This window comes from Vanellus vanellus (genome assembly GCF_965231255.1).
Source record: "Vanellus vanellus genome assembly, chromosome: 7".
Classification (NCBI taxonomy): Eukaryota; Metazoa; Chordata; class Aves; order Charadriiformes; family Charadriidae; genus Vanellus; species Vanellus vanellus.
In genome coordinates this window covers 24718513-24742818 of record NC_138912.1, presented here as the reverse complement: position 1 = coordinate 24742818, position 24306 = coordinate 24718513, and the positions used below count along the sequence as shown (strand labels likewise).

At 38.8% G+C, this 24306-nt stretch overlaps 1 protein-coding gene across 2 annotated transcripts in view; it reads right to left on the bottom strand.

The window, feature by feature from the left end:
- ADK (adenosine kinase) overlaps positions 1 to 24306 on the bottom strand; it is a 305604-nt gene that overhangs the window by 37743 nt on the left and 243555 nt on the right. For both annotated transcript variants that reach the window (XM_082486535.1, XM_082486536.1), the window contains exons 8-9: positions 10964 to 10999; positions 4133 to 4247 (exon numbers count right to left, since the gene is read on the bottom strand). In XM_082486535.1, coding sequence (XP_082342661.1) covers positions 4133 to 4247; positions 10964 to 10999 — 151 coding nt within the window. The remainder of the gene's footprint in view (positions 1 to 4132; positions 4248 to 10963; positions 11000 to 24306) is intronic.

Below are 24306 nucleotides of genomic sequence, written 5' to 3'. Positions count from 1 at the left end.
AAGAGCGTTTTATCAAAATTCAGTCATGTTGGGGACTGATGCTAGGGAAAATAACAATGTTTTTGTCAACGGCAATTCTTAGGGTCACTGAGAAGACCCAATGCCTTCAAGTCCTTCAGTAAAAAGATAAAAATTGACATGACCGAAAAGCACACCTCAGGTTGCCCAGAGAGGCGGTCGATGCCCCATCCCTGGAAGCATTCAAGGTCAGGTCGGACGGGGCTTTGAGCAACCCGATCTAGTTCAAGATGTCCATGGTCATTGCAGAGGGGTTGGACTAGATGACCTTTACAGGTCCCTTCAACCCAAACCATTCTATGATTCAATGACGTGAAGAGGAAAACTTCAGACAATGATCGTTTGCACATGCTCTGTGGAGTCTTATTAGAAGCTGACAGTTAATTTAGTCAACATTTCATCTGCCACAGCTCCTGTGTGCCAATCCTAAACACTCCTTTCCCTTCCTATAAAACACACTGATCACACTCAGCTTGAATTTGAGCTTGCCTCTTCCTTGCAATTATTCCTACTGACAGAGAACAGGAAGGAAGGGGAGAGAAAAGTGGCCTTGGGGCTGGAGTACTGTGACGGAGGAGATAGGAACAGACAGTAGAAAGACCCAATGCGCTCCATGATAAAGGGACAGAAATTTTTCCTCTGAAAACACAAATAATTCAGACAGCCACAGAAAGTGGACTGGCAAATGGGAATGGCTTAGGTTGGGATTGCTGATGCAGTTGTTGCTTCTCACTGCGTTCATGATCTGCTCCAGTTACATGGACCTCTAAGTTGCTTGTCAATCTGTGCCTGAGTGTCTACAGCTCGTGGCCTGTGAGGTAAGCCACCGGTGGTTTTGGCGGGAATTAAAACAATGTTGTGTAAACTGCAGAAACTCATAAGATGACTAAACATCTTTGCAGTATGGCCGGGCCAGAATTTTGGAGGAAGTAGACATTCTAGCTGTCTCAGTCTAAGCTCTCTCCCTCATCTGAAAGAGCTATATTCTCAGAACCTTTTGGTCAATCTTTCTTTCCTTTTGGTAACAAACTGTGCCTTTCTGCCTTATGCTCTACTCCTCAAATATCTGTTGATACTTCCATTCTCTGGAATTTCCAGGAATCAACAACTGTTGCCACAGTCCTCTCCACATGTAATGATTAGCTGTATCTGGCCTTCTTCATCCCACCAATAAAAAAAAGAAAAACAAAAAGAAATTCCACATCCAGCACGCATAATTCTGTGCCCTTTCACAAATGAGCTGGCAACCTGCAACAACCCCTTTTATCCATCTTATTTCCTCTCCTTCCAGCCAGAGCTGTATCAAAGTGTACCCCCTCATGATTTCCATTACCTAATCCCCCATTCAACCTACACACAACTCACGGAAGAGGTGCACTCCTCCTCTCGTAACCCAGCCCCATGGACAGTATGCAGAGGCTTGGAGAGAGGAGACGCAGCTCTGTTAAGGATGCTCTTACAGCCTGAGTGTTGCCTGTGTCATCCTGCCCCGCGTGGGCAGGGGGAAAGAAGGGGCAAGGGGATGGTGGCCATCCAGCTCTGTCTCTTCAGAGTGCAGCCCAATACAAGCCATTCACTCCCACTTCCACGGCTCACAGTAATGCTGCTCTGCACCGCTGCCAGAAAACAGAGACCTTTCCATGGGGAAAACAGGGAAGGGGAGGAGGAACAAAAGGTAGAAAACCCACAAAGGCCAAATTCACCTTGGAGTCTTTTACTCTCACACCTGTAAGTTCCAGCTCCACCCTGCGCTCTTTCAGACATAAACTAAGACCATTGGAATATGTGATCTGCGCAACAGTCGATGAAGGGTGGTTAAAGGCAGTATTAGAAAAGGAAGAAAGAGTAGAGTCCTTTGCCTGGATACTGACCCCCTCCGGTTGAGTCACTACTGACAGAAACGTCTCCCAGCTAATAAACGCATTGCTCTTATTATTAATTTGGACAAAATATACAGCAGAATGTACCAACAAGCATATCCAAATCCAGAGTTGACTTTGCAAATACTATTTTAACCTAGGGACAAACTATATGAGACTATATCGTTTCCTCAGAAAGGCAGGACAAACAGCCTGCTTTTTCAAAAAATATACTCCTGTGCATTAGCAAAAGGAAATGATTTTTATATCGGTAACTACTCCTAAATGCAGTAATTCTTCCAAAGACCATTTAGAAACTTTTTACACTTTCCACTGCAGGTTTCAAAGCACAACTCGACCTAATTAGTGTTGAAATAAGTGTGTTAGCAGTACTCTATGCCATTCTGTGGTATCATCATATGCTAAATTAAGGGACACATTTTCCTTCTTTCATTATTATTTTAATGTGAGGAGGTAGGAAAAAGATGATCCACACCAAAGGAAGGAAAAAGGGGGAAAACAATAACAAATCGGTATCTCTTTCGAGAATTGCCCCACAGGCCAAACATTTTTATGTTCTTAATCATTATTAAACGACTTAACATGACACACAGAGCCTGGCGAATGATTGCATCCTGACATGAGAACGAATTACAAATGAAATGAAAGATCAAGCTGTATTAGAGGACTGCCTCTGGGAAATGAAAATCTTTAATTCTCTTTTATTATTGACATTTATTTGGCTGCCATGAATAACAACATAGCAAAGAGATTCAGCTATGCTTGTGCACTGAATAGCTTATCCCACAGCTCAAAACTGCCTTAACATTTATCATGTTTGCTTTTGTAGCTGACACCATTGCATACACTCTCTATCCATCTTGCATTTATCATGCATATAAAGCGCATTCTCTAATTTAAGTTCATTTCATAGCGAACAAACAGCTAAGATTAGCAAGTGTCAGTCCTCAAATAAGCTCCCAGTTGTAAAAATATCAAAGCAGGGATTAATGGATTTGTTAACAACTCCAGTTTGAAGAATAAAGTAAGTACACGGTGAAAATTAAATAAGAGCACAGGAGGGTTACATATAAGATTTAGGTTTACTACTGTTATTACTACCTCATGTACAAAAACATTTTTATACTGCTTTTTTTCAGCCAACTGTACAATACTCAAGTGGAGTGCCTCCATATGGGCCATTCACGTAATGCAGTAACGTTCTGGAAGCAACACTTCCATCATTATTCAGTGAGATACACATACCCAGCTCTCAGTGACTGCTTTCTATTTCCTTTAAACCAGCTTGTAGCTAACAAAGTAGGGGAAGAAGCAAACTATTGCAGAAATCATTCCAACTGCTGCTAAGAATGATCTATACAGCACTGACATACCTACTTAGTGCCTAGCCCTGCAGCCACAGTCCGAAGCCAATTCTGATTTTGAGGCAAATATCGTATGAGTAAGCACCAGTCCCTCAGGTGCAAAGCTTCCTCAGCTTCACTTGATTTCCAAAGGAGGAATTCAGCCCTGACTAATAACTTACCTTGTGGAGGAATGAACGACTAAAATGGCTTGCCACAGCACATGTTTTTAATAGCTTTATTTAGTCTAGAAGCATAGGTGGACAGAATTAAAGAGACTGTCAAAAGGTAGGCAGTTGTGTTTATAATGCTTAAATCTGTGCGTCGTACATCATCAATTCAGACAGCACAAACTACTTGTATCCCGGCTAGAACACCTTTTTCCCCACGTACTCCTTTGAGAATAGAAGAGGAGAGGGCTGAGAAAAGCTAAAGTGAGACTTTCTGCTCAAAGCAAAAAAGCCTGGAAATTCACTTAGTACTGGATTTCACTTCCTCCTCTTCACAAATGTTTAAATATACTATACTGTTGCACAGCTGTTCTCAGCAGGCATAGTGTGTTCTTGTTTGCAGCAAAGATGGCTACACAGATAAAATCTCGAGTCATAAAAATCTGAGTAAAACCAACTGGATCAATATTTTAGATCTATGTTATAAAAAAAGAACTTAAGATGTTCAGAACTAAATTCTCAGGCATTCCTGTGAAACACTAACTTCTCAAATTCAGAACCTTAAAACAATTAAAAGCATAACAGACGAGAAACGTGGACTAACATCAAAAGGCAAACGCTCCGACTACCAATTTAACAGCTATAATTTGTAAAACCACAACTTGCAATCGATTCACTGGAATATTTACTGTGAGTGACAATGAAGATTTGAAAAATATACCTGTAGCCATTACAGTGTCATCCTTCCCCTGGGTAAAGACTACGATTCGTTGCCTTTTAGTGTTCACCTTTGGCAGGGCTTGTGTCTTCCGGGCTATCTCTTTAATGTCTTCAGTCTATTAATAGAGGGAAGGAAAATTCTCGTTACCAGCATAGTAGAGCAGTGAGAGATTAGAACTTTATTAGCAGATCAAAGATTTATTTTCTTACGGCTAGGTATAAAATAGACTTTATTGTCGGCAGAGAAAGATTTTCAAAGGAGGAATACTTCATTCTCCTAAGGGTTTATGTAGCACTATGAGACCATTGTTTTTAATCTTGATAATGATAGTTCAGCTATTCCAGTTGCCGCAAAACTGCAAAGCTAACAAAGGAATTACAGAGCATTTCCTAATGAGCAATTAGTGGGTTTCTTTGCTGCTGACTGGATTCTAACCTCACCTATCATAAAATTAAAAATGAAATTGGTAAGAGAATACTTTGGATAAACTCTGAGCCTGATTTTCATCCAATTTAGCCAGGTTTTATAGTACTATAATCCCTCTGATTTCAGCAAGATTACAAACACGGTTTCTCTAACTTCCCTACAGCAAGTGATGTCAGCCAGCAGCCTGCGCCTGCGCCTGCGCCGCAGCCCCTCAGAGCTGGGGAGCCCAGGTGAGCACGCTCTGCGCTCACCACCTGGGGCATAACTGGGACGCAGGGAAGCGACGGGTGAAAGCTCTGTTCAGCGGAGCACCGAACGTCCTCGATCTTCTGAAGTAAGGCTAAGCCGCAAAAATTTCAGGGATCTCGGCTTTAAAGGGCCTTTGTCCGTACACCATAGCGCAGGCAGCTAGGAACAGAGAAACCGGCATACCGAACCTAATCTCTCATCCATCCAGTGTCTCTGACAACAAGAAGTTTGAAATGTTTAATGTGATGCAAGAAACTCTAATAGCACAACTTGTCATTAGAATATTATCCTTCCCATTCTCATAGTTGCCCTATGATCTGAAACACGAGGATTTCAACTTCTAATTCGCTTAGTTTTCAATCTAATCTAAATACAGGTATTCTTGTTATTTGTATATGCATCAAGTCCTTTTATAATGCTAAGTGGGAAGCTTTTGTTCTCAGATTTATCTCAAGTGAGTAAGTTCTACAAATTAACCTTGGTATATGTAAACCTATTTCTTGCCATCATTTATATTTGTTCTTTTTTTCTTTTTTTTTTTTTAACATTAGCAAAAGAAAGAAAGTCTATGATTATTCTCTGTGCTACTTACTATGTCCCACTTTATTCAGATCTGTGTTAAACAACGCCATACTTTTTTTCCCAGTTTGCTCTTGCGTACAAGCAACTGTAGCGAAACATAGCTGATTTGGTGAGGGCCAAGCGCTGAATACATGAAAACATAACAATACGTTCCGCATTGTTTTGTGTCCTGTTTGTTATGAATCCCAACTCTTTTTTAAACACAATTACATAATGAATAGAATTAATTTATAAAGCTGTCCAGAGTGGTTTTAAGTCATTTACCAGAGTTGTTACAATTGATTTTTATTATTAATAAATTGATTTTTATCTTTCAAAATCAGCATATAATGTTATTTTGAAGCCCAGGTACAGTATGTGCCATTTTGACTGCAGCTGCTGCTTTTAACAAGAGATTGATTATTTTTCATCAGCAGGTCAGTTAAACACTTCAAGACCTATAATCTGGATACCATTCAGTCCTGGTTACTTGCTGATTTTTGATAACCTTGTTGATCTTCAAGCACTTCGCCTTTCTTACGGAGAGAGAATTTACCAGTATCTATTTATGTGAAAATTACCCCGCTCTTTTGCAATACTTTTAGCCTACCTTTAATTTCTCTCCCAAGTCTTGGTAGTGAGTGAGTCCACTGATTTACACACATTTGCCAAACACAAAAATAATCTCCCCTTACTAATTGGCCTCTTTACCTCGTTTTAAAATTCTCTCATGCTTTTCATTTCCTTATACTACATTCTCATTTGCGTTATTTCTTCCTTCCTCCTACTTAGACTGTTAATATAGCTTTTAGAAGGCAATGTCTTCCTTCCACCACAGAAGACAGGGAAGAACCTCGAACCCCTCTGCGTGGACTGAGGACACCGAACAGGGGCCATCTTACCCCTAATTCTCAAAAAGCGAGGAGTCCCTTAAAGATGCCAGAGAAAAAACTGAAATTGCTGCTCTTCTGTTTTGAAATGTCTTTTTAAGAGATTTGTGAATAGCAGGTATCAGCTGGTGGCACAAGCTGTTGAATAGGGGATGGATGGAGAATTACAGCCCTCCAGCTTGGTAATACGTAGGTTCACCTAAATTCTGAACTCTTTCAGGCTTTGATAATTAAGAGATCCATGAACTAGGAAATACAATAAAGCATCATGGAGATCAAAGGAAACAGGAGAGAGGCATTTAGTTTTTGCTAAGTAGGAAGTGGCTACCTGTGACTTTATTAAGCACGTTTACAGTGAAGCAAAGCAGGCACAGAAATCAAAGAGCTTGAAGATATTTGTGCAATGTATTTACATGCACTTTAAATTTTAAAAGGAAAATGAGAAAGTTATAACAGGAGAAAATGGCACGATCAAGAGTTGATTTCGTCAGTTTAAGGAAGAATAAAGATTAATTTATACGTGGGAAAGAGGACCCTGAGGAAAAAGGTTAGTGAAGAATGATGGTAAAGGATGAAATAAAGCAGATAGTGAAAGAAAGCAAAAAGCATGTGTGTTTTCAGGAAGAATGAAATATATAATAAGCATGTAACAGTAGAAGGAAAGTATTTAGGGGAAAGGCGGCAATCTTTTAAAAAGCAGGCATTTCAAAACAGAGTGGCTTGGAGACTTGTGTCTGATTGTGCAGGCTTCAAAAGTAACTGAATAGCATCTTTCATGAGAATTAACTTGGCCATTTTTAGTTAAAATCACTTCTATAATAAAATTCGTTATTATATATATAACATATAATATATAGTTTATAATATAATATATATATATATATATTATATAGTTTATATAGCGGAAGAGCTGCAACCTCAGTGTTGAGGAGGCTTTAACTTTTCCACACTGTATCTCTGCCTTACCATTATGTTATTCTGAAGGTATAAGGGTGACATTCTATAATATGTGAATATTTACAGCTCATGACTGCAGAGGTACTGTGCCCCTCATTTCATTGTCAGGCAAACATCACGAAATGTCGTCATCTGCTATTTCTGTTCAGAATATACATAGTATCTTCCAATAGCTGTAATGAGTAATATCTGTTTTGCAATGACTCGTACTTGCACACTTACCATGACTTTCTTATACATCCTGTACCTACAGACATGGGTGTACGCTAGGACTGTACTGGTTTGTGGTCCTCAAGCCTCTATAACATGTCCCAGTTTCATAGGATACTCACGCATATCCAATTATACACTAGAATCTGATTTAACAAAGCTGACATACAAATTCCACAAGAGCATAATTTGCCTATTGATGCTGCGCCTGAAAAACCCCGCGTGTGGCACTCATTCCAGCAAGTAAGTGGACTATACGCGTGTAAAGAAAGTACATCAGCTATCCCAGGATCAGATAGAGGTATATGAAAAACTGCATAGATTTAAAACTGCTAGTCAAACTATGTCTGCTGATCTTTCCCGCTAAACAGACACACAAGAGCTAGGACTATCATATCCCTGACCAGGCATAAATCTGTTGAAAACAGTGGGCCTGTGCAGTGGACCCCATTAACTTGAAGACCTAAATTTGGTCCAGGGTACCAGAACTCTCCAATTTGGTTCCCCAAGCAACACAGACTTAGGAGGAGATCTTTGCCTCTAACGGGAAAAAATTTGTTTTGCGTGGCAGCTGCTGACTAACCCCTTAGATACATACTGTTCCTTTCTCTTCATTTTACTTCTGGGTTGACAGACAGAACTGAACCCTAAGTTTTATGTTAAAGTAGGATTATGTTTTCCTAATTCCTACATAGAATAAACAGCAGGATACCATTTTGTAAAAACAAAACCTCATAAACTTTTGTCCTGGTAGTTTTGTTACATGAAACATATTACAAACATCCAGTTAAAATATACTGACAACCATTCTACCACTTCAAGGGGAACCAAGTCCAAGAGCTTCCCTGGGATAAAAACTGTGACTATTGTAATGTATTATTGAGATGACTGCAACACAGAATTACGATGAAGCACTATCTTCACAGACAGCGAACTTACTATTTATTTAATAGTTTTCAAATCTCATACAACACAAAATTCACAAAAAAGAAAACACTGATGCACTCCGGGAAGAGACTGCATCAGAAGTAATGTTCTACTTTTGATTATTACAGGTAAGTGTTGGTCAGGAGATAAAATGAAGAAAATAATGGTCTTCAAATATTGTGATTGATTTTACAAAAATACCTTGGATTTCAGCAAAGTATAATGGAAAACAAACTCTTGGTAAGGTGAAGCATAAAAATAAAAATTCCTTTGAACATGGTTTCTCTTACAAAGAAAAAAACAGGTTTGTGTCATAGAAGTGTCTTTTCCTGCCTATGACAAGATATTTTTTTTCTTCAGAAAAGGTGTATCTTTTCCTGAAGTTCACTTGATTGGACTTCTTTTTTGCAAAAATTGTTTCAGATATACTTAACTCGATCAATATTTAAAAGATGCATTTAGTCCACATAAACTGTTGAAATTACTGGAAGGTGGAAAAGGAGACGATTAAAAAAAACAGCAAAAAAAAAAAGCTAGTCACAATGGATTTTCCACACTAGAAGATTTCTGATGATTTTTGTTAAAAAATAAAATTCCAGGCTGCAATTCAAATTCAGCTACCAGCAACTTTTCATCACTTCTATGATACATATGCTCTTGATTTTTGCTTTGGTCACTCCAGTACTTTACTTGACTTTTCCATGTTTTGCCAGTTCTCTATTCTCAATATAAATTGCAGAATCAGTTCTAAAAGCTTTTGAGAGTTGCTGGAATTTTTTCTTCTTTTTAATTGAAAGGCTGATTGAAACGCTTTAAGTTTTTCCTAAGATACTTTATTAGTAGTGCGATTTTTTTTTTTTTTTTTGTCCCTACAGCACAACGGGAAAACAAGACTGTGGACACTTACCAAGTTTTACACATCTCTGTCAGTATACTTGACATGTGAGTTGTTGCCAAGCAAGGAGGTAATATGAGATAAGATCATAATCATTGTGCACTTTACTGATACGCTGTAATCAAATGTGGCAGATTTAGGATGTTCAGAAGGAACCGTGCTAGAATCTCTAAGCAAGCACTAATGGAAAGGTTAATATGATGGTAGTTAGCAGACACCAGCAAAAGCAGTTTGTCACTAAGAACTGAATTTAAACCAGGCACATTCAAAGTCTTTAGCTCAAGGGGGCAATAAAAATATAGAACGGGTAGAGTTAATACACTACTTCCTTTCTTTTTTATTGTCTAGCTACCAGAGGGTACCAATAATTTGTTATGCTTCATATTCTATTTGGAGGCATCTGTGAAATTCATTCATTTGATAGAACAAACTCAAAGTGTATTTTTATGCTAACAATGCAGATTATACAAGTGAAAATTGACAGTGATAAAAAGTCTTGATTTCTACAAAGCAGCCACACGAATTTGGGAAACATAAAACGAAATGGGACAGCCCCCAGTTTTAATATCTAAAACACTGATGGCATTGATGTACCTGCTGGTGTACGGCTGTAAAGAAATCTAAATTGTAGAACAAAAGCTGTCAGTCTTTCCCTCTTCTTTTCTATGCAACCATCCACACACAAAAGTGGCACGTTCTTAAAGCGATGCGGTTTGAATTGCGCGGCTTCTATTATTTATGCAAAATGGGTGTTGAGCAGTCAAACTCCTACCTATTCTTTTACACTGCAAACAAATCAATTAAGGTGGGTCTTATTGCAGTGAAAAAACATGTAAAAGGATTTACGTGTGTTCAGTTCTGCAATTTAGATTTCCGTAAGATCGCTTACTATCTGCAAAACGAGCACAACCGTTGTCACATTAATTATAGTATTTAAAACCTGCCTATTTGAATTCAGCGTTAGAGACCAATAGCTGATAGCTCTCCGGATTAGGTTATCTGAATTTAGCCAATGGGAGATGCTATTCAAATAAATACCTCGGGAAGATGGAATCAAAAGCCCTGAAAATCACTGTAAAATCAACAGTGTTTACTTCAAGAAAGTAGAGGATCATACATTTTTAGAGCACAGATGGAAAACACCAACTCGAATGTGTTTTGAAACACGAATTCCACGCTACCCCTTCTAAACGAAGCTGTTTGTAGAAGCACGGTTTACATTAATCAGTACCTAACAATTTTATATACAACCTTTCTAAAATTCATTTGCATAATGATAATCCGCATATGGCAGGGTTTAAGTTATTTAAGCGGTGTTATATTTCACTATTTAGTCTTGCTTCACCACTGCTTTAGCCGAGAATCCTTCTGGAGTGTAATGCAGCTAATGAGGTAGCTTTTTAACTGAACAAACTGACAGGTCCCATATCTGCAGAGGCAGCTTGAAACCGTGCCCAACCTCTCGGCTTCCCAAGAGGCTTTTCAAAATTCAATAAATAACATCTGTAGGCGATGTTGGGTGCAGACCTAGCAGAGTGCGTCATAACACTGAGCTGGCAGAACAAAGAAACCATGACGACTGCCAAGTTTCCATGGCAACCGCTGCGAGGCTTGGAGAGTATAATAGCACATCAATCATTGTCCAAAAGAACTTCATTATCAGCAAGAAAAAAAACCTTTAGGATCTGTTTAGTGTGCAATTGTGGGTTAACTCACCTCAAAGCCTTGCTCTCTAGCAAAAGTGGCAGCTTCCTGAAATAATAAAAAAAGAACAGTTAATTATAAAGTGGTAGATAATGAAGAAATAACACATTTTGAAACTCATTCAGCCAGTTTTCCTTTTACACGATTATCTCAATATACCCACATACAGTTGTTCAGTTCTGATAGTCGCACCAAAAGCTTCCCCCTCCTTCCCTCCAGCCCAACAACAGTACAATGTCAACACACTTCACAAGTTCAAATAAAGAAGGTACAATATGTTTTTTTCCAGGCGAGGAAAGTTACTTCTGGAGATAGGACTTTGACGAGGAAACCACTACTTCAAATCCAGATAAACATCCTTCAGACATATTTTTAATTGAAATTGTATTATACCTTCGCTTATGTGTGGCACTTTATGGGACACAGGTTACCAAGCCATTTTAAAAAAGCATTTGTCATCTACAGTGCATTAAAAAAAAAAAGGGGGTCACAAAACGTGCTGAAACCCTCGTGGTGGAATCGGATGAGCATTTTCAAATACTCTGATGTCTTAATCACTGCTTTAGGCAATTTAACTATGTTCTTTTCCTGAAAGAACAGAGGAAACATCAGGGTATCAGAATGTCCTCATTTCTTATTTATATTAATGGGAGCAATTAAAATCTGTTTTGAAATAAAAGCAAGGAGACGGAAGACAACCGCGATGTTTTTCCCTTACTCCCTTTCTACCTTAACATTGCAAATATTGCAGAAACCCCTTGAAGTCTTTATGGTTTAACTTGCATTCCTCCAAATTATCTTTGCCAAGTGATATTAATAGAGGGATAAGTCTTGAGCCAAAATGGTCAGTTGATCCAACTAAACAAAAATAACTACCATACCAGACCATTTAAGTCCAGTGTCCCTAGGACGGCTTTCAGTGCTGCAGAAAATACCTACCTGTGGACCTAGACGATCTGCCAGTTTGGGGGCAATACAAGAATTTGAAGTGGGTACAATTGATTATAACAACAGTAAGTTGAGGTTAATAAAATGTGATAAGCTGAAAAGCACAACTCCTCAGGCTGCTTCACTGCAGAAACATAAGGCTGACCGGGTTAGCCTTAGCTGATGTTGACAGAAAAACTGAATCATGGTCCTGACAATTGGGTGCGGGCAAGGTTAGCCACTTTGACAATTTACTTACAATTGAATTCCTTCTTGTACATCACACAGTCAATGACATTTGCTAGCCTGGCTGTCAAGAAGGAGCGTAGGGTTCAGAGATATCATGCAGTGTTTTCCTAAACCAGCATGTGATTAACAAAGCCTACGCTCGTATGAAAAAAGGAGCCTGCAAGCCTCCACTCTACAGTGATGCACTCACAATGAACCGCAACACAATCAAGAAAACTTCAAATGGGAATAGGACACAGAAAAAAACCAAAAATGTGAGAAATAAGGGAGCGATAAGGGGGCAGAGAGCAAGAAAACGGACTAAAAATTATGTACTATGGCCAAATTACTTCTTTAGCCTCAGGTTTTTGGTCCTGCGACTGAAATCGGAAGTTACGCTGATCTGTCCTAAGGGGATTTCTTTAATGTCCCAATGCAGCAGGACATTAACATCTGTGTTAAACTATTGTTTGGCCAGGAAACTGGACACCAGTACATTCTTACATCTGTGAAATAAAAACTATTCCAGTTAAGTAGTGTTTCCTTATGTGGGAGACTTTGAGAGAATTCATCTTAATTTTCTGTACTGGGGCACCCATGCATAGCACATGTGGTTTGAAAGACCTGGCCCTTCCACAAGAAAGGATAAATGATTGCACATTTGTTAGAAAGTATCTCATCTTCGGATTTTCCTGTTAGAGCGTCATCTTTTAGCCTGGTCTGCCGCCCCGCTCCGTGAATAATGGTAGCTAGCATACGATCATACATTTTCCTGCAGTTGACCTCTAATCTAAGGGTGTCTGAAGGCGCCAAAGAACAACAGCAATCTTAATTTTCTTCTCTCCTATCAACCGAACCTCTGAATAACTCCCGAGCAGCTCCTTTCGGTGAGGACTGTGCCTACAGCCCCCTAAGAATCAGCCCCTCGCAGAATTACATCCCTTTAAGAATTAAGGCCCTACCAGTAAAAAAAAAAAAAAGATAATAAAGCTCAAAACGTACATTTGGAGACTACAGTTTGGTGTTTGCAAAATGGTGAGAAATGCGAGGCGGGCCCTGAATGCCAGGGACAGTTCAAAGTAAATTAAGCAGATAAAAGCGATGAGAACCTTTTAGTATCTATTCACAATAACAGTGAGAACAGGAAACAAGCAGACCCCATCTGTGCAGCCCTAGGGCACCTCATACTGCGCTCCACGGCTCTAATAAAGTAGTCAGGTTAAAATCTAAGTGGCTGTAACATGTGGAGACTGCTAGGGTTACAGCGGCCAGCCAGGGCGTTCCCTGATGCAGGTGATAATCAGTATGATAATCACTATATTTACAGGCTTTCCATTTTATATCTGACATTGGAAATCACGAAGAAGGAGGGATTAAGGAAATAAACAACCTACACAGAAGCTTTACCGCTCCCCGGAGAATGCAGCATTTTCATTCATGCGTGACAGGCGACAACAGCAAAGCAAAACAGCGACAGAACAGAATTTTCTTAGGAGGCTTCATTTCACATCAGGAGTTCTTTCAGTTTTGATAAACTCGAGACATTATTTGGTCATTACTCCAACTCAGCATTTTTGGAGCTCTTTACCATTATTGTCTACAAGAGAACATCTCATTTCACCTCATCTTTTTACTCTTTTATACTAAATATATTAAAAATCCACACGCCTTTTTCTAGATAATCTTTTCGCTAACCGCAACAGCAAATTTATTGCCATACCACCTAAAGTAGAAACGGCATCTGTTATTAGTTAGGAAACATTATTTAGCTCATGCAGTTTGGGAAAAAAAAAATAAATCCTAAGTAGTCACGCTGAAAAGAACTGTGTACAGCGTCACTTAATGGGAGTAACACAATGTCACCAAAGTTAACACACACCCTCTCTCTGCACAATAGTGAGCAGTTTACACAGGAAAGCGAGATAAATTAAAGAGATAACAATAAAAATAGACAACTTCCGTTAGCACTGGCCTTGCTGGTATGTTAGAACTCGCTTGCTAGCTGAAAACTATTTCCATTCTTGCATGTATTTTATTGCTGCCGGAGTCCCAGCATCTAGTAAATGGAGCTGTCTATAATCTACACTGGGGCTAATTGTAACAGGACTTGTTAAAATTCTGAGCCCTTTTATCACCAGCAATACCAACTATTTGTTTATAAGTAAACAGAAACATACCCTCCAAACACAGAATTCATTAGCATCTGCATTCCTAGGCGTATTCGCTAGCCCCCTGTGTTAGAAGAATTTTATGATTATAGAGTTAAGATGGCTCAACTTCAATAATTGTACGTTCGGGTTGCTATAACGCACAGAAGGCGCACTGTATATTAAATATTCTCGACACATCCAAATTTTTTTTTGTTGGTACCAAGGTTTTATGATGACTTGATCAAATTATAGCCAAAATTGTAACAACATGCATGTTGGGTTAAATTTAATTCATGTGGGCCAACATAAAACTCAGGCAGTTGCATTGAACAGCATTTAAAACCATGTATTGCTGAAATTAGCTGACAAAGACTGTTTCAAAAGCACCACCAACAGTATTATCTACAATATGCATTTTAACCTTTATACAGAGAAAAGGAGCACTGTAAACTAAATTTGCATTTCATTGGTGAAATCAACATTATCTCATAAAGAAATGATAAAACAGCAGGACAGCAATGATACCCTTGCCCACTGAATGCATTTCCCGTAATTACACAAGAAAGCAAACGCAGGGGACACCAAAGCTAATCCCTCCCCTGCCATCCTTCTTGGTAGAGGAACCATCTTACAGAATAGCCCAAACTCACATATTACAGTGCAGCTCTCTCTAATCCTCTGTTTTTCCTTGGGTGGGTGGTGGTGGTGGTCGATTGGATTCGATTAAGTTTTTTTAATTGGGGGATTACTGGCAGGTTTGGACGGAGTTCCTATTGCAGTAACTGACTTCCTGACTTACCCAAAATAAGCCCCAAACAACATTTTTGGAATATCATCCTCTTCCTCTGCATAACAAACCTGTGACTTAGTGGGTTCAGCCCGGCCCATGAATCAATGTAATCTTAAACCCGCACACACACAGAGCGCACGTGTGACTGCAGGGGAACATCTTTGCAGTATATCAGAGTGCATAACGACAAAAACAAATAAAAAAGCAAACTTGAGTGGACACCCCCAATAAGAAACAGTAAATGACTATGAGGACCATCCACTTAGTGTTTGCATTTCATGGAACCATTCCTACTGGTACCAACCATGTTTGATTATAACTTGAATAGTACTTTCACCACTATACCTTACAAGACTTTTTAAACTGCTAAAATCTTCTGAAAATCAATCTTAAAACATTTTCTTCCTCAGCTTCAGGCTACTGCCGTTGTATGACTGTCTTCTAAGAAGTATGAATTGTTAGTTTTCTTCCATTTTCATTGTTTCTTTGAACACATTAAAGGCTACGATTATCTCACTCAGATAATTCCCTTTTTCTTCAGTATAATCATTTAAATCATTTAGTACTATCAATCCCTCTCACGAGTTCATCTCTAAACGTGGTATAACTCTGTGTTGTTTGTACCCTTCTCTTGCTTTTCTACAGCTTGCCTTGTTTGCCGCAACAAAGTGTTAGTTGCAGAAATTTCCTCCCTGTTATCTAAATGAAAAGGGTGATAACAAAGTAAATTAAGCGAATGGATATATAGGGAAGACTTTCATGCAAGTGATGCACACCGATATCTACAACTTCATTCTGTAGAAGACTGACTCAAATAATCAAAGTTGTATTATATTGACAATCTTCCTTTCCTAGAGATAGGTGCTACAGATTTGTATGTCTGAAATAGATGTTTTTATTCATGGTTTCCTAAAGGACGGTATACTTGTAAAGCTTTCTAAAACAATAAAGAAAAAGAAAACAAACATTTCATGTATTAATTGTCTCACTGCGCTAGAGGGACATGAAAGTCTTCTGCTTTATTATAATATAATTACAAACACTTGTACTTCAGCTTTCCTTAGGTAGGCACATTTGTCCTTCCTATCTCCCTGTCCCTTCTGTCATCTTTCCTTGTCCTTAACAAAGAGCTTTCTTATAAAATTCTCTGCTTTCAGAGCTATACACTTACTTTTATATGCTGCATAGGTACTGAGAACCTCCGATTTCAGCAGTATCTGTTGTGCACAGTAATTCTGAATACAAGTCCTTAAAAGGCATCTTTTGTTAAAATCTCCCTCTTTTTTTTTTTTTTGTCAGAAGGTAAGTCATGAAGAATACTACTGTCAAGATTACCATGTGCCCCTCCTTTTGGTATTTCCTTCATAAAACACTTGACACAGCGCAGGAGCTAAGCTACTTTTTAAGAAGGGGGGCTAGTGAGCCCTGCCATGTTTTCCACTCTTCCAGCTCCAGGCAATTTTACACTAAACGTGACCCTGGAAATGTGGCTTAAGGTGCAGAGAGGACAATGGATTTTCAGTTGCTGCCTTTGAATTATAACAAAGATGTCATACATACACCCACTAACTTCACAACACAGTTGGTGGGGTGTTCTTGTATCAAATCCAGGTATTTAATGCAGTCCGTAAATGTGCAGAAATATGATCTGTCTTTATACCACTCTCCTGTGAAAAGCCAAACCAAGTTGCAACTGATTTTATTGGCCATCCCAATTTTAAGTGAGAAAATAATAGATGCATATATACACACGTAAACAAAAACAGTTCCAGGCTTCTTAACATGCTGAATTAACAACATGCAAGAACTAAGGCTGCTTTCCTGCTATGCACGTAGGGGTGATGTCAAAGCTGTGGTAATGATAACCATGACCTGCCTAAGGAATCAGAGGTAGCTACTGCTGAAGACTATCTGATGATCGCTTGAAAACATGATTTCAACAAATGGCCACTATCATTCTGCTATTGAAAATGAACGGACGGAGAGTCTATAGGACATAGTCCCAGCTGGATCACTAACCTCTAGTGCCGACTGGACGTTTATTGTGGTTAGTGGTAAAACACATACGTTCCTCTTCAATTCAGCGCTAAATAGTTATCAGCAGTTACTCAAAACACTGTACACTGTCCTACCCAGCCTTTTATATCACTGTAGTCTGATTTAGACAGGTGTTACTTTCAGGTCAACTATTACTACATTGTACTCTGTAAAAGCAATACGACCTCATATGCCTTTATTAAAAAACAGCCATTTATAAAGGCATTCAGGGCTCAGGAGGTGAATGCGATTTTATCCTTTTTTAACTTTTTTTATTTCCCCCAGAGACAGTTGCTTTAATACAGGTTATACGAGAGATTGAGAAACAGGAGTCAAAAGAACCACCCAGCCTATTTTCTGAAACAAACGTCTATCTGGTGAAATTCTGCTACAGCTGATAAAACCTGAGATACACTTGGGGATGCGTTACACAGATATAATGCTTCCAAATTATTTTGGTTTGACAAGCACAGAAGACTAATCTTTGATTTGGTCAGTAGTGTACACCTGCTCACGTTTCAGAGAAGATCAATAAAAGCTGGTCACAGAATGGACAGACCCGCATGCAGCTTGAGAATCAACACTGAGAATCAGCAGTATCTGAGCAAGTATCTACCCCTCGCTGCTTATTACTGAAGAAGGCACAGCTGGCATCAATTGGACGGGCAGATTATCATAAAGGAACACCAAGGTGATTTTTTCCCTCTCTACTTTTCCCATGAGCAGTGCCAGACCCCAAAATTGCTTTTCTTCATAAAGGATAGGAAGAGTTCATATCGTATCCTAAAATATTGTTTCAGCTTGCTCCAGTAAAGATACTGGTAAATGTATCTACAGTGCCTTCACTCAATAGGTGAAAATGTAAAATAATAATAATCAGTTCAAGTGAATAATCAGAACAAGTATAAATACCATATGGGGTTAAAGTTGTAATGTTCAGAGGGGGTTCTGGCAGAGTACCAGAGGGTTTTGTCTGAAAAAGCCCAGTGTGAAAAGAATTGAGAAAGAAACGTACTTCCTGTCCTGTTTGCGTTCGCCCTGCAGCGTCTGTATTACGTACAACTCATTAATATTCAAGTTATTTATCCTCCTATTCAGGTTATTACCAGAACTATAGTTCCTGCTAGAATCTTCTACAGAAAAAATCACCCTGAGTCAGAGCTTAATGCCATTACAGGGTCTGCAACAGCTGCAGCAGCGATATGCCTCTGAGCCATTTTGAAATTTTATGATGGATAAAATGCTATTACTTATATCTCTACCTTACATCCTTACCTAAAGGACTGAACTACCTATGGCTCTGTGTGTGTCTCTCTCCTCACATATTACAAGCATCAAATTAGTGAACTATACTTCCTTCCACCACCTCTCTATACAAATGTGTCTGTCTCTATCTTAAGAATAGATGCATCATGATCAGAAGAGAGAGAGAAGAAAAAAAAAGACCCCTTCCTTAATCATCACTGAGTCAGGAGAACATAATAAAATGAAAAAAAAAAAATCTTAAAATTAACGTAATAACTAGAAGACAAGAGCTTTATATGCATATAAAAAAAAAAAAAGATGTGCAGTGTCTTTTGAAGTCTTTAATATTGCTCATTGGATGCTCTTTGCGTTAACTTTCTGGCTGAAGGATGACGAACAGAAATAAAGGATTGCATCATTTTCAACAAGGGCTTCTATGATTGCAACCACTCAGATTAGCCTCAAACCACTGACAGGATATTCTCATCCAGCAATTTCAGATGAAGAGAATAATCAGATACTGTGCTAAAAGTGCTGGGATCCAGCAGGATTTGTCTCTAGTCCAGCTAAAAGGTTAACACATTTTTAGGAGTGAAATTGAGTTGTTTTATAGACTTTGTTTGGTATGATGTCATGCACAGCCATTTAGAATTACAACTAAGGCTATGGTATTGGGAACCCTGTAAAGAGCAATCATAGCGTAACTCTCTTCATGGGCTAGGCTTGCACTGCTTGTTAACTTTAGCAAGAAAATAAAACTGGCCACTGCAACCTCCAGCAATGACACTAACTTTTTAACTGATCTTAATATTACACATTTTACCTGTCCAATTAAGTTTGAACCCAGTTGACTTAAAGATTCTTACTGGAGTTTGTTGTGCTATTTAATACTAAATCGATGCATTTATCTGTGTTCAATATATGAATATTCAAGATACATTTTTTTCCTTGTATTTTCAGTTTTAGCTACTGCAGCTACTCTATGCAAAGAAAAACCTAGTTCTCGGTCTGTACTAGTGGCGCTCTTTCACAACGTGGTCATTGCATAGAAAAACAACATTTCAATCTGACCACAGGCAGGTGACTGTGGTCCTGACTGAAGAACGTGAGCTCTAATTCCAGATCTGACTAAGGCACTATTTGTCTTCTTGGACAAGTTGCTAATTTCTTGCACCAATTTTTTAAAAATCTATAAATGTTAGAATTTACCTGCTTCTGACCAGTAACGGTTTGAGGATGAGCGGGTGTTTTTTGGTCTGATGATTCCTTTTCTAAGAGAAGCAAACCTGAACCTGAGATGGGCTAAGACAGAGCAGAGACTGAAAGAAGTGTCAAGTAATGAAATTAGAGGGAACACAGATTCCAACATTTTTAAAAGAGGTATTACAAAATCACAGAGTGGTTGGGGTTGGAATGGGCTTCTGAAGATCATCTAGTCCAACCCTACTCATCAAGCAGCTACAGCAGGTTGCCAAGGACCATTGGCATTTGAATATCTCCAAGGATGGAGACTCCACAGCCTCTCTGGGAAACCTGTCCTAGCATTTGGCCACCCTCACAGTAAAAGGTGGTTTACTGCAACAGTGGTTTACATTTTTCTTATGCTTAAGTGGGAATTTCCAGTAGTTGAATTGATGCTTGTTGCCTCTTGTCCTGTCACTGGACACGGCTGTGAAGAGCCTGGCTCCATCTTACTTACTACCTCTCATGAGATTTTTATATGCCTCTTCTTCTGGAGGCACTTAGTCCCCTCTCCTCATACAACAGATGCTCCAAACCCTCAAACTTCTCTATGGACCTTCACTGGAAACAATCCAGTGAGCCCATGTCTTTCTTGTGCTGGGGAGCCCAGAACTGGACCCAGCACTCCAGATGCCTCTCACCACTTCTGAGTCAGATTTAAAGGATCACCACACTCCACCTGCTGGCAATGCTCTTCCTAATACAGCCCAGGATGCTGTTGGCCTTCTTTGCTGTGAGGGCACATTGTTGGCTCAGAATCATTTTTTGCCCACCAGGATCCTGAGATCCTTTTTTGCAAAGTTGATTTCCACCCAGCTGTTCCCCAGCCTGTCCTGGGACCAACATTCCTCCCCAGGTACAGGGCCTGCCATTTCCATTGGTTGAACTCCTGTTGGCCCATTTCTCCAGTCTGCCAAGGTCTTCAAAATTCGATATCATACTTTGCGTTAAGATAGCAGCTACTGACTCCAAGCACGGGACAAAATCCATGCTGGGGATAGGCAGACAGGGAAAGACTTTGTCAAAGACTTATTGATAGATGCAGAAAAGTCAGATCAGTGTTAAAATGGAAAAGAAATAGCTAAAGAAACCAAGCAACCAACCACAGCCATGCAGCAAGTGAGGACAGTCAGGGACTACAAATGAATCAGAACAAGCTGCTGTGACAAATGAGCAGGATCTCTCAAACTAGGAAGAACCTTCCCATCCAGCTGCTGCTGGCCAAAGGACTGCTAGCATCAGTACAGCACACCAAAGATAAAGAAAACATGGAAGGCCATTAATGTCTTGATCACTGAACTTCATTGAACTATTTCATGTGGTTTATAATATACTCGGCAGCAGACATTCAAATTATCTATAACCAACTGCTGATAAAGAGTAAGATGCGAAAAAGAATATAAAATGATGTATGAATATGTATGAATTCCTACAGAAAAAAGTTCAAAATTAAATAATTTAATTATGGAAAATGACATTCCTGCATCAAAGATCAGTAATCTTTCACCTAGTACACAGCAGTGTAATTATGACAATAACTTATTTGTTAAAAGTGCACAGTTTAGCAATGCATTATTACAGGGACTACTGTATGCAACCCCCTTTCTTTCAGTGTGATCATTTGCTCTAAGATGCACTGGATTTGTAGCAGTAATATTGATAAGAAACTAAATCCATACTGGTTTTGTCTGTCAGGCATTTGTCTTCCCTGTTAAATCAACTTTATGTACACATATATATGCACACACACAACTCTCCCAAATGCATATACAGCTCGTGACAAAACAAAAGTGATCTCCCTCTCTGAGACCTTCTGTACATCAGTCTTCTCCTACACGCACTCATTCTCCAAACTGTTCCTGGTTAAATCAATGGTTCCATAAGCATTTTTATTCACTAGACCTCTAACTAGGGGAAAAAACAACCTGTCTGCAATGGAACCACAGCCACTAAAATACCACAACTTAGTAGTGCTTTCAAGCTTTCTGAGCACTTGAAGGTTATGAAGACCTCCAGCTACAGTCTGAGATATACCGGTTACATCGCCGTTCATGTTAAATAGCACCGCTGTACTTTTTGTTACTATGAAATAATTCTACCTTGCTAATATAGTTGCAACGAATTATTATCTAGCCTGTCTTAAAAATATAATTTGATACATTCACTAGCTATAAGATATTAAAGCGCAAATGTATTTTTCCTACAGTGTAATGACCGAGGTTGTTGTATGATTTGCAATGTACTATTTTTCTTCAGTTCATAAATTCACACAGATAACTTTTAGAGAGAAGCTGAAAAGTAAAATTTGGGCTCAGTCCATACAGAAGAGAAATGAAAGACTTGGTTTACATTTGAATAAAAGAAAACTTTTGAGTTTCAACTGTGCCCTTCTACAAGATAAGTTCTCCAAATCTCTGCTAAGCAAGGACACTCTCCTAGTGGCACCAGTTGTATATTTTAAAGGACCATAAAAACGCATCATAGTTTTCAAGCAATAACGTTTTAGGAATTTTGTACGTAAGCATACAAAAACCTTACCATCTCTGATTCCAGCATATGCACATTCCCCACATACTCCTAGACTCAAAAGAACATTTTTTAATCCTCAGATATACTTCAGAACAGTTACCACTTTAACCTCTACTTCCGCATCTTTAAAATGCTACATTTATTTTAGGATTTATCTCACAACTATTTTTTAATTATTGAGATAACAGATTGACATTATATCTTAATAGACATTTATATATTTGTTAACCATTACTGTATGCTTAGTATATGTTAGCATATTGCAAACGAACCCGAAATTGCACCTGATATATTTCTTATTTTATTACATGACAAATGTAAGACTGCAAATTATTCTGAAGCTGAAATTAGTAGTCGTAGTAATAGTAGTAGTAATTCAGTTTTGGACAGGTTATTTTTAGCTAAGTACTTGCTCAAGCCCTTCACTACAGATTTCTCACACCTCCCGAGTGCTCAGAAGTGTAAATAATCTTTTTTTTTTCTCTGCCTGTAGCATTATATTCATGTTTAAATATAACAGAAGTTATTTCAATCTATTTAGTTTGCCTCACACTTTCCAACACAAAGAATTCCTGTAATTTCTTCCAAGACGCTGTGTCTCTTCCATTTTATGCAAAATTTGAAAAGAGCTGTAGGGTCAAAGCGGTGCTGTTCTTTTGTTCAGATTGCATTCTGATTTGGGCTCTTGAAAATTTACCTCTTTCTCTTATATTAGTAATAAATTTTTTGGCCAAATACCAGACAACAAATGAATGGGAACATTCTAAAACAGTAGTGCTACGCTTTCAGAGCAAAAGTAGTGGCAATAACAGCACACCAGATGCTGCATTGGAAGCTTTTTTAAAAGATAGCTATTTAGGGATTTAGGGAAATGAAGAAAAAAAATAAGCTAGGACCTCTGAAAAGTGGCATAAATTTGTAGACTCTCCTTGGTTTGAAGTTTGTTTTGCCTAAAAGAGCTAGGAGGAATGTAGTGCTCACACAATATAGCAAAATCTAATTATGTTATAAAAACCAAGCTAGAACAGATATTCAGCACTAGCAGACAGTGTATACATCTTCCTAATTCCTTGTCTCTTGTCAGATTTTTATATCATGCACTCTCCTCTTGCAGTCAAGTTAATCAACTCTTCCGAATTATACTGCGAAAAGTCACATACGACATCTACCATGCCATGTTTTGAAAATCGCCATGCTCTAAAAGCCACTTTGATCTTAGATTTAGACCATGAAAACAAACAGTTTATTTGGAGTCTGGCTGGCTTACATGGCGAGCAGTGAACAGTTTGCAGAGGATACTGTGCTAAAAGTGTCACTTTTTAAAAATAATATTGAAGCAGTTCTTTACAAACATGGCACTTGTCCAAAGCACATATGGAACATTAAATATAACCATAAAATTTTATGCACCAGATTTGACCAAGGTCTTGAGCTCTAATTTATATTTTCTCCATTTTGCTGGAAGACTAGCTGCATTTGATAAAGCTATTTCATAAGGACTCTGTTCTCCTAACGTTTACACATCACGCATCTGGACTTGGAAAGGGATTCTGAGTAGAAGAGCCAACTAATGCAGATCTTGTTTACATTATGTGCAATTACTCTTGTGTCATGAATCTCCCTGGGATATCAGAATGTGCTGAAGACACCCAAAAAATATGTACTTCAAATAGAAGTGCAAAAGCCTGGGTGTTCCTGTCCCTATCAATGAGCTCCGTACACATAATCGTGTAAGAAAATGAATGGTATTTGTATTTTCTAATAATATTGCATTTCATCTTTATTAATTATTTGTATGTAATTAGAGCTGCCCTCAGTGTCTGAAGATCCCTGTTTGGATTGTTTTTCTCTCACAACTCGCTCACTGCAGCCAAGGGAACTAAGCGATGGCAGTTGCAACACTCAATTCAGTTACATAAACACATCTTCCTTGCCAGATTCCCCCTGCGGCGTTCCCATTTCATGAAATAAGTCTCTAGCATTTAGTAATGTTCTGTACCAGCAAGTTCCTTTTCATGTGACAAAAAATTAGGTCCTCTGCTCCTGGCAGCAGAGCAGCGTGTGTGTGAGCATCACACGCATGGACTCCACCCCAGACCGGCTGGCTGCACCAGCGAGAGGACGGAGAAGAAACGCAATACTCGAGTAGCTACAGACCAAGAATTGGATGTCAGATTTTAGTAGCAGAAAGACAGCCTTCATCCAGA